Source organism: Rhipicephalus microplus, chromosome X (genome assembly GCF_043290135.1).
Source record: "Rhipicephalus microplus isolate Deutch F79 chromosome X, USDA_Rmic, whole genome shotgun sequence".
NCBI classification, from domain to species: domain Eukaryota; kingdom Metazoa; phylum Arthropoda; class Arachnida; order Ixodida; family Ixodidae; genus Rhipicephalus; species Rhipicephalus microplus.
In genome coordinates, this window is record NC_134710.1 from 432,948,109 (window position 1) to 432,960,130 (window position 12,022).

Below are 12,022 nucleotides of genomic sequence, written 5' to 3' on the forward strand. Positions count from 1 at the left end.
CGTGTACATCTAGGATATGTCATATCATCCGCCAAACCAGTGGTATGCGATCACGCATCGGCCTATGCAGGAAACATCATAAAAATACCTTAAGTAAACTAATATTATTAGGTGGGATTTAACGTTATGAAACAATCATATTATTATGAGAGACGTGGTATTAGAGGGATCCAGAAATTTTGACCACCAGGGGGTTCCTTTACGTTCACCAAAGCCTGAGCACACGGGGCTACAGCCTTTTCGGCTCGATCGAAAATTTAGCCGCCGAAGCCGGCATTTGATCCCGTAACCTTTACTGCAACTATGTCGTTATTATTATTATTAACTTGTGTAATAACTATCAGAAACCAAAGAAAACACCCCAATAACGTATCGCAGGTCATAGACTGCATTATAATGGCACCCTGGTACTAAGAAGCCGTTGAATAAATCCTGGCCTTTGATAACCCAAGGGGGAAGACACCGTTCCGTAAAATAAACAGTGTTTATTTTTTGACGTTATATACAGCGTTATTGCTAAAACAAGTGACAAGCACTTGCATGACATGCATCATTCACTGCTCAAAAGCGCCCGCTGGAAACTTGTGCTGACGTACTATGCAGCGAAGATGAGGCAAACGCAAGCTTCACACTACCTTGTGGTTGTTCAGGTGGATTTTTTTTCTCCCTAAAAACAAAAGCTAATCTTCTGAAACTTTCTGCATACCTTGCTACTTTGCATCATTATATAAGCCAAATTTTGGAAGTGAAGCTACTTGAGGCGTGGGTCTGTTCATCCTCCGTTGTCGTACGTAGCCACAGGTGGCACATATCCGCTCAAAAGCGGGTATGTGCCACAGGGGATGCGAGATGGAAGATAAAGTACTTGCAGTGTTCACTAGATGGATGCATGGACGGATGGACAGACATACTGGAAGACAGACGGACAGATGGACCGACGCATGGACTAACGGACGGATCGACGTATGGGCAGAGGGACGGACGCATGGATGGACGCACAGATGGTTGTGCGGACGGACGGATGCAAAAACGAACGGACGGACGGAAGTATGGACGGGCTGACGGACGCTTCGCCCGACTTATCAGTCACTCCATAAATATGCTGTGATTTTTTTTTACTTCCACCACTACATTGCGAAATGTAAGCTGTTGTATCAGTCAAAATTTTATTTTTCGCAACTTTGTCAATATATTATGACAATATATTTGCGTCAGACACTCCCGAAGTATTCACGCTCCCGAAGTCGCTCCCATGAGTCACTCCCGAATCATGATAACAAGTAAAAAAAAATTGCGAGTAAAATAAAGGTGAAAAACAAAGAAAGTTAAAAGAAAAATGAAATAATTATCACATTCATCTGGCAGGAGAGCTTTGAGATTAGAAAAAATGTTTCGTACAATTTATCAAACGAGTAATTTATAAATTATTTAGCATGACACATTTTACCTTGGGTGCCCACAGTTTGAAGCGCCCTGTAGGAACAGTTTTTTGTTTGCGAATATAACGCCCGACCAACTACTTTTCACATTCACATATACCTGCCCATTTTTTTTTCGACATGATCGGAGATTGTGGAATATTGACCGGGTATACTTGACTTGAAATGAGCCTCCTGTCATTTCCGCTCCCTCGGTGTATATCCATCGGTTAGTGCGATTATTAGATGAAAGTAGCGCTGTGTCCTTCCCGGCTTCCTTTACGTTCCTCGTATGCTGTGCTACGCACTCTTCATGGATGCGACCCAAGGAGCCCACCAACGTGCTTTAGAAGTATAACGAGAAGGTGGGAAAGAGCAGTGTAAGATGGAGGAGGGAAATCAGGATGGGAGAGTGCAAAGCATAGAATCGCCGTGGGGTTGTAGTGGGAAGTGAGATGGAAGAACAGTGCTGCGAGGGTGAGGAGGAAAGAACGGAGGAGTATGGTCACCAGTTCCACTGCTTCCTAGCCCTCCGCCTCATTATAGAGTATATCTACCCCCATATCGCTTGTTAAGAGGAGGAGGAAAGTTTAAGTGGAAGGACAGGGAGGTTAGCCATCGTTTGTTAGACATGTGAAGTCAACATACAGGTAGCCGAAGAAGCCTGCACGTTGCAGTTTTTAAAAGCGGCAGATTTTTAATTGAAGTGGGGCAACTGTGGAATAAAAGAACATTCACGTGTACACGGTATACTAACTTTATGCCTGTGAGCACCAAACATAAACTTTCAAATTCGACCACTCTGCAAAAATTACCAGTGACCATTTTTTTGGAGCACTGATAGCGGCAATAAGCTCTTGGTACGAATTCTAATTTAATAATACAGTAATTAACGTAACTACTCAGCTTAAGATGTTTGCCACCATAGTAAAAAAGTTTTCATAAAGGTAGCCAGGAAATATTTCCGAGGATATTCGGACTGTTCTTTAACAACCCATCCCGTATGCACTTATAAGTCGGTCTCTCTGCCTCCTTCTCTCTCTCTCTCTCTCACACACACACACGCACATACGCGTAAAGCTTAGCAAAGAAGAAAGTATGACACGCTGCACTTTTTCTCTTGTTCTATATTTTTTCTTCCACTTTACGTGCACCATCGGGCCCTCGTTAGACGGTGAGCGCCGCCTCCCAGTTCCAAGTTCTGTTCTCGAGCCTAAAAAAAAATTGAAAAAAAAAAAATCAGAGGAAACGCAGCACGTAATAAAAGAAAGCCGAAGCATTTTATTTTTCTGATTGCATTGTTTCCTAATTGTTAACATAAGGAACGGCGAAGAACTAACTGGCCCATTTGCGAAGAACTAACCGAAATTTCGCAAAGAACCAACGCTCATTTGCTCAGACAATATGCGCCTACCATACCGCATGGTTAACGTGTCCTTTTATCTGAAGGAAAGAGGTGTACATTGAAGCGCTTGTTTTTTTTTGTTTGACAAAATTAAATTGATCTAACAGACAATCATGCCAAAGAAAGTATCGGGAATGTTATTAGAAGTAGTTATATAATGTAAATGTCAAGAAACAAAAGTGGGCGAAAACATGACTTGCCGTGGGCAGGGGACTAAACATGTGACTCTCGAATAACTGGTCCAGAGCTCTCCATACTAACTAACTGAGCTTCCACAGCGGCTGTGCTCCCGTCCACTTTATCAGGTATATGTGCATTAGACGAAAGAGCGTCAGTCAGCGACGCCGGCATGCAGCCATAACGGCGAGTGTGGGATAATCTTTACCTGCCTGTTTGGCATCATGTAGCAAGTGAACTTAACAACTGACATATAATTCTTCGTATACTCTATACCTGAAGGCACCAAGTCTGCCAGAACGAGACCCTTACAGTGAATGAAGGAAAGAAGTTAAGGGCTCGTTTTCTTTGTTGCACACAATATTAATGAGACCTAACAGACAATCATGCCAAGCTACATTTGTTCGTACTCTTTCTTTTGTTTGATTAGTTACCTATTGCCTAGATTGTGCTGTTGTGAAACACGTTTATGCCCTCCCCAATCCCACCTATGTAATGCCTTCGGGCTTTTCAGGTGTAATAAACGAAATGAAACAACAAAAAAATGCGGGTGCGTTGTTAAATTCACCGTCAACTGTATTATGAAGCACCAACGCTCGACGCCACGCAAACCACAATCAACATACACCTCATATGACTCGTCAGTTCACGCTCAATACTATAGTAACTGAATTCGTATTATGCAGTTACAGGTGAAAACGTGACCGTATTACGCGTATGAATAGCCATTGCTCCCGTGGTACATTGGCTAAGAAAAGGAAGGAAAAACATAACGCAGGCTTGTTGCATTGATCTAAAAGGTGCACGTGAGCTGTGCAATAATAGCTCATTGCAGCGTATAGTTTTGTACTTCTTGATTTCAGACTGCTTGTGCGATATCCAAACTTTTGTTCGCGAATGTGCATATTTTGTTTTCTGAATAAGATGCTCTAGTAGACCTGGCAATGCGTTTCGACCGTTAGCACTTTGAATGTTATTGTGTGACATAAAGTTCGAAGTTGTGTGGTTATCAGCGCTGTTTAGCCACACCATCCCCCTATATACATATCGCAATCGACACATTCCGCTCATTATTAGGCATGACAAAGTGGGGAGAATACTACAAGTAAACGAGGGAAAAGACTATGTCCTAGCATGTGTTGATGGTGTGTAATGATATGGTGGCTGCATTCTCCATGGCTGTGCATTAGAAAACATGGGCTTCGTCAGGACGAGCACAGCTACCTTTCATCCTTACACCCGAGATTTATTTGTACGAAAGAAAAAAGCCTAATAAAATGACTTTCTTGGCAGTGTTCGCAGGTGCACTAAAAAGAGTATATTGCATCTTGTGAGTGCGAGCTGTTGGCTGCTCTCTTGGCAGTCTACCGCAACTTGTGTCACTGCGTATGCCCGAATGGGCGGAAATGCACTGAATACTGACAACTTAGGTGACGTGATATGCGTGAAGGGGCATGTAAATTATTGCCTCGAAATGAATGCGTTAATAATATGTTCTGAAACAGGCAACGTTAAGAAAAAAGAAGTCGGCAACAGAAGCAGCTAATTTTTTCAATTATATCATCACAGAAACACATTTAAAAAGAAAGAGTTGAGGGGGGGATGCCTTCGTCTTCGCATCTTCAAGCAGGAAGGTCGAATTGGTCTTTTATTGCATTTTGTTTTCTGCCGACATGAGCCAACTGGCCGAAATAAGCCCGAATACAGCTTTACAAGTGCACGGCATTTTCTTCTCAAAGGCAGATGAGCATGCAATGGGCACACACTGCCGAGTGCATGCCCATTAAATCGGACAGCCTTCATAGAGTATTGCTCAATGCACGAGCGGCTCTAATACTGCTTCTACTACTTTAGAACCCAAGGTGATCGGCTGCCATACTTTAGTCTTCTAGGCGGGGCCAGTACGGACTTCTTAAATTGGGCTGCAAACGTTGACGCTTTTCTCGTTCGATTTCGCGTGCACAGAGCAGAATGGCTCCAAATTATGGCGTGAAGGCTGCACGTACCTCATCACTCTTGCAGCTTGATAAGCAGCAGAATGAGTTTGAGGCGGCCAATGGGCGCGAACTGCCCATCCACGTTGAATTCCGTGGCCTGATTGGCCAGTGCCGGCACCCGTGGAAAGCGGCGCTCGAAGGCATCGAGCTCGAGTCGCGCCTCGTCCTGGTTCCGGGGGAACGCCACTGCAATGGTGTCGGTCGTCGGACCAAAGCTGTCACCTAAGATGCGCATGAAAGGGTCCAGTCGGTTGCTCTGCATCGCGTTGAAGATGGCCACCGACATCACCTGCAGCGCCAGTCCGCCGACGGTTTTGAGCAGGCATGCCACTGAAGCGTGGGCGTGCGCAGAGCTTTTCACTGAAAGGTCAGGGGAAGACTCACTGCAGTCCCCTATCCCCCCTTCCGTTAATCAAGACCAAAAGAAAATAAGCTTCGCAAGGAGTACAAACGTGAAAATGTAGTCATGACGTGCTTCTCACGAAAGCCTACCATTAGTCTTTAGATTTTTATGTTAAAGGCGGGACGTAAACACTTCTTTGAAACATTGAGGGTTTTTGGCTGCAATTACCGGGAAGAAAGATGTGCATCTATTACCATGTACAATAAATAATAATGGGCAGGTCCGACTAAGTAGAGGTACGGGGCACACTAGTCGTCCGCCAAGCGTGCTCCATACCTGGACACACTTTCTTGCGTCTTTATGCACTTGTTGATGAGCTCCTCGCATATAGATGTCAGACTCTGCCCAGGCGGCAATGCGAAAAACGCTGCCACCAGCGGCTTCATCACCACGCTGGCCATAGCTGGGTAGTGCAAAGGGAGCTGTCGTCAAGCGAACGTGCATAGGCCTTTCTCTTTCGTTGGTGTTGAGACGTGGTTTCATTTAAATTAGGGACCTGGCAAGCTTCCGTCAATATAACTTCACTTCAACAAAGCACGGAGATCATCGAAGCGAACGGAGGGTACAATGCAAAAGATGTTTCACTTATTGCGACATGCTGCGACTCGCAGTCTAAGTGCAAGCCACCATCGCATTACATCAAGTTAGAGACAACCACTTTGACGTGCGTTCTGTAACGCCTAAATGCGTGAATCTGTGCACACACAAGAAGCAATGAAGTGCATACACAAGCAATGTATCTTACGATCAATTGTACGAAGCCTCTTTATCCGGCACGAAAGACCCCGGCAATTTTCGCCTTTCAAGTTGCATTCTCCATCTATCTCTCGCTTCCTGTGCGTTGAACTGTTTTAATACGTATCCTGAAATGTGCTGCTGACGATAGTCTTCCGTTCGTATATACTGCAAATTGGAATACACGTGTGCCCACTTTCTCGGTGTGCAACATAACGCAATAAATACCTACGCGTTCGAGATAGCTGCGACAATCGTAGAGACCAACGGAAAAAAACAACAACCTGATTGTTGTCACGACCAACACTTTGCGATTTACTTGTATAACGTGTGCGTTCACATTTGCTAATTAAAAGCGGAACTCAGAACCTTCAAATCCTGACTGCGTGATGCTTTCTAGCAGCCACCCCCTCAGATTATCGGTGGTAGCGGACTGTAGTCGTGGCGTGTGCGATGTTGATCGCGCGCGACACCAGTATACTGTTGCATCACACAAACCATGGTCAGCAGCTCTGTTGAGCTTCTTATTCAATGTTACCACGGTTTTTCATCAATGCTGCTCAAAGCAGTCACAGGAAATCTACATTATCTCAATTTCTCATGCGACGGCCTGTGCATAACGCGAGATATTCGCTCAAGCAACACGTTCGCAATGGCCGGTATCCAGCGCTCTCACAGTTCTGCTTCGCGACAGCTACGGCAATCGGTGAAACTGAAGTCCTTTACGTACGTCACCATTCACAACGCAACAGTAGCCTGGACTGATGTCTTTATTCGTAGAGCGTGGAGCTAGCTGTTGCGGTTGTTCTTGTTTTCGCCGACATTCTGGCGAGTGAACCAGCAAGCACGTCATGGCGGTTCGGTGACGCGTCCGACTAGCGGAGAGAAATTCGTAGCTATATTTTTTATTGTTAAATGTGCAAACACACCTAATATTATGCTCAATTATTGTTTCACTAGCGCAAGTTGCCCCTGAATGCGTAAGAAACTGTGCATGAAATTCGGGCTTGGCTCTACCCAAAACTTTGCAGACCGGGGGCGCTACCCTTGTCTGAAAAACTGCAGTATTACGTATATACTATAGATAGATTTAAAATTCTGTGACGCACCGACGGGCATCAAAATGATTATGAAGTCGTCCAGTGCAGCACTGTAGAAAAGAGGCCACACTAGAGATGACACAAAATAATGCGAAAAGTGAACAGCCGTGACGTTTAATTACTTATAGCAGCAATTAAGGTTGTCTGCAAAAAGCATACAGATGTGCAACCACTTCACCTTGATGACCCTGCCGCTGTATTCCTCCGTAAAGCAGGAGTTGGCGACGTCCGCCTCCAGAGTACCTTCGGTCACGTGCAGGGCTTCGAACACCAGCACGCCGGGCAGCACGTTATGGAAGACGGCGCCGCAACCTCTGCCCGTCGGTGGGTGACGGGGACGCGGCCAAAGAACAGGAGGCAACGCAGCCGGCGGCACCGCAGCGGCGGGTGCCGCGTCAGGGGCGTCAGCCACAGCGGGTGCATTTGTCGCCGCGGGTTGTTCTGCTGTGACAGGCGCACCGGCATCAGCAGTAGTGGCAACCGGACCGCGTGGCGCGCGTCGTGGTGGCATCGGCTCACTTTCGGAAGGGTGGCCCAACTCTTGGCTGCGCCCAGACGATGAATCGATCGAGTATATATGTTGGACAAGCTCATTGACTGACGCTTGTATTTGGGGCGACTTACATGACAGCTGCTTTCTCCTCGTCATCAAGCAGCTATCTTTTGACAATTGCAAACTGACAGAAACTGTATATTCGCCATGACGTTGAGCCGGGCTTCCTGAAGCCGGGTTGCAGAAAGAGGTGTCCTTTGCTGCTTCATTGGTCTTTTTTTTTTACCTTTACCAATGCGCCTTGTTCATTTGGCAAGCAAGGATCTACTTTCAATTGACCTTGCAAGCAAGGATCTACATTGTACTTCCATAATTTGCTGGATAAGCAAAGAGATTCTCTCCCTCTGATAAATCTCCTAGGATAGTTTTTTCATCTTCTACGCAGTCTGATAGGAGGTGCCGTCTTTTTCTATGCATGCGTCTATTATATCAGAGTAATATAGTTTAGAGATATCAACTCTCGAATGAAAAGTCTTCAGAAGTATAGACGCCTGCTGTATTTTAAAGAATGGTGAACCGAGAAACGCCAGCCCGGATCCACAGCTTTCGACTAAGGAACTTGATTTCACCTTCAGAAAATGCTGCTAATTTAGGCTCCTGAGAACACGTGATTCAAACATCGCTATACGCGGCTTAGAATTCCCAACAAATTCTTCAAATCAACTAGAAATCGCTGGCTCTTCTCTCGACAAAAAGTGTGGTAAACCGAAATGATGGCGCCATAAAACCAAAGTTAATTTCCGTTGGCTGATTTAAGCATCTTGAGCCACAGAGTTACCTGCGGTCACCGCAGGACGCCGCCACTTGCCTTCGCACGCACTCGCAATCACAATGGAGGCAGGTATTCGGCGTGCTCGAAAAAATAAAAGTTAAAATGGTATACGGTAATGACGTGCGCTGATGAACGGGCGTTGCTTCTTGCCCCCTTGCCCTCTCTCCTCTCTATAGCTTTCAGCGTGCTCTTTATGGCCCCCAAGGAGGGCTGAAGGTGTTAAAGCGTGCTGCAAATCCATTTACTACGTTCCCACTTGACGGATTCTACAAATTGTTGCGGCAGACGATTCATGAGAAAACAAACTCATCTTAACCTCTTCACTATCTGTGTCCACGTTCGAGGAGGTTACTTATAAAACAGATTACAGAACAGCAAACTGCACAGTGACTTTGAAAACTCGCGTCCTTGTGACCTTTATATAGGAGGTCGGTGAACAGACTAGAGGCGAACTCTCGAAGAGACTAGAGGCGAACATATTTGACAGAGATCTGTCTGGCTGGTGAAAACTATACAATTGAGCAGACTCTCCAGCCACACAGCAACGCAGTAACAAGAACAACGAGAAGAACGGTGGTGGAGAGGGAGACAACCACATATAAAAAACGCGAGCTTTGATTGATTGATATGTGGGGTTTAACGTCCCGAAACCATCACATGATTATGAGATACGCCGTAGTGGAGGGCTCGGGAAATTTGGACCACCTGGGGTTCTTTAACGTGCACCCAAATCTGAGCACATGGGACTTCAACATTACCACCTTCATTTGAAATACAGCCGCCGCAGCCGGGATTCGATCCCGCGACCTACGGATCAGCAGCCGAGTACCTTAGCCACTAGACCACCGTGGCGGGGCGAAAAGCGCGAGCTTCAGACCTCAGTTGCCGAAAAAAAGACCGAATGGGTGCCGAAACGTAAGGCCTGTTTTGAACCTTAAACAAGAAAGACTAAACGTGGCTGACGGGTATGTTTATTCGTATATTTCAAGAGCGTCTTATACTAGGCGCGTAGCAAAATTTTTTTGGGGGGGAGGGGGGCAACACCTTGATGTCGGGTGTGGGAGCGTTTTAAAATGGCCATTTTCTCTCTCCATGCCCTGGCGAAAAAAATTCCGGGGGAGGGGCACATGTCTTATGTGCCACCCCCTGGATACGCCCCTGCTATACCAAGATTGATCAGCAAAAATTCAAATTTGAAAATGGTGTACAAGCAAAACAACATACGTAGGGAGCGTCAGCTTAAGCCAAATCGCGTTATTTATTGAATTTAATAGTTTTTTGCATACTAAGTATTTTGAACAAAAGCCGTGCTATTGGCCTTTGAGAATCATTGAAAATATCTTGATCACTTAAGGCCAGAACTCGTATTCATCGGCAATATTTTCGCCATACTTGCAACTAAGACATTTTCATTGGAGGCCTATTCTTTTACTTTTGAAAAGCACCCTTTTCTTCGCAATTATTGTTTTACTTCGTGCTGGCATGACCAGGTTTTGGATACATTTACTCGTAGCACCACCTCTCGTAGGTGGCAGTGATGACATGCTGTTATTGACTAAGAAATAGGCGAAAAAAGCACGACAAAAAGCTTTAAAAACGACTCCTGCTTCAACACAGCAGAGACTTAAAGCATATTTTTAATTTACAGTGTAGCACTAAACACGTTACTTCACAGAGTGTTCAACATTTCACTTTAGGGTCTCAAGTATTTCCAATGAGTGGTGTTGAATTGTTTTGGGAAGCCACGCAGTGCGATACTAAAATTTAAAAAAAAGCGTTCTGGTATAACTCTATTTTTATAAATCACACAGTCGTTTTTGACAGCTAGCTCGTTTCAAAAGATATAATTTTCTTTTGTTATTTCCCGTCCAGATATGAAAAAGTGTCCTTGCTGGCGCCAAGATATGACATCAGGTGTCGATTTCTTCAAATCCCGAGTATATGGAGAATGCGAAAGAAGATTTTCTTAACTGCATCTCTGTTTTCTCGCCTTCTTCTTTATTCCCAAGTGAAAAAAAGCTAATGAGGCCATTCGATGACTTGGAAAAGTGTTGCAGGACCCTTTTGAATGGCCCTTAAATCACTTTCACTTTACATAAAAGTTTTTTTTTCACTTTAATACATTTTTTACCGGCGCTGTCTCATAACCGCCACTCATATCAGCATAAAACACGCGGACCATGCCAACACTAAGCGGGAACGTATCAGGATTTCGTGCTTTTAGACTAAACACTGGTACTTCGGCTTGCGCAGGTGACAGTGCAAAAACCGAAGTGAAAAATGAGTTGATCGTGCTCGATAGTCATGAGAGACAAGGTAGAACAGTCGCACGACTGCATAAAAATTGCAAAGGAGAAGATGATTCACAAATGATATCCCTCGTACATGAACTGATCGAGAGTTCATTTATACATGAAGTCACGTAGACATAGAGCTGACACGACGAATTCTGCCGAAAAGACGGGAAGTGCCATGCATAATATCCCTGTTGATTTTTCTGAAGTTAATTGTTTAGGAATCCTTTAAAGTCATGGCTTTAATAGTTAATCTAAAACCTTACCATTCACTGCAATAACTATTCCGGTAATCAAAGCAGACAGATGAAATGCATGGTTATCTACGCATTCCACAAGACCTTGCATATGGTATACGATGGAGGTCTGTAGGGTGATAGCGCTTCATCCTTTTCAGTAACCCGTATCGGCCACTCGACCGCAAGCAGCAGCTTGTATATGCCTCAGTTGTATAGGGTTCCATGTTATCGGATAAACTTGGAGGAATCCGATAAACACTCACTCATAAAATATTTGACAATTCGAATTTATTCGATAAACTCCGATTTTATCGTCCAATACGACCCTGTCTCATTTATCATTAACAGGGTGTGTATCTCCTTCAGTTACTGCGTACACATTTGTGTGCGCGAACTTCGAAGGTGCATCACACGCTGAGTGTTTCTTCAAATAGCCTGAAACTCGGTGTGCACCTTTCTCCACGCTTCCCGAGTGGATAAATATCAGTCATATATTTCATTTTGCTTCATATTGCTGCATGTGATTACTCTGTTGGAGACACTACCATGTTCGACGACCGTTGGACGTGCCGCGTTTTAGGACCAATGTGAAAGTATTTTTTTTTCTGCGGTCGCAATGAATACAACCAAAAGAGAAACTCTGCATGCATTTTGGGCCAAATAAATGATTATTTTATGTGACTACTGAACTTGACTAGTGGCAGAGTAGTAGGATGATTAGTTACGCAATAATAAACTGTATATACTGAAGCTCACACAAAACAACACATCACTTCATTTTTTTTCTTGGAATGTAATGCTGAGTGCCTTGGAGAAATGCGACGCTAACTTTACGCGTTTTTGATAGTCCATCTTAATTGGTGACTGATGGGTGATACATCGGACGGTTGGGCCGATATAAGCGTTCCCACTCGTGGAAAGTAACTAGA

The 12,022-nt window shown here is 44.6% G+C and overlaps 1 protein-coding gene across 1 annotated transcript in view; it reads right to left on the minus strand.

Moving 5' to 3' along the window:
- Positions 1-2,527: 2,527 nt before the first annotated feature.
- Positions 2,528-12,022, minus strand: part of LOC119161822 (uncharacterized) — a 29,420-nt gene continuing 19,925 nt past the window's right edge. The window contains exons 4-6 of the mRNA XM_037414334.2: positions 7,414-7,780; positions 5,007-5,286; positions 2,528-2,631 (exon numbers count right to left, since the gene is read on the minus strand). Of these exons, the coding sequence (XP_037270231.2) occupies positions 5,011-5,286; positions 7,414-7,780 (643 nt within the window). The 3' untranslated portion in view covers positions 2,528-2,631; positions 5,007-5,010. The remainder of the gene's footprint in view (positions 2,632-5,006; positions 5,287-7,413; positions 7,781-12,022) is intronic.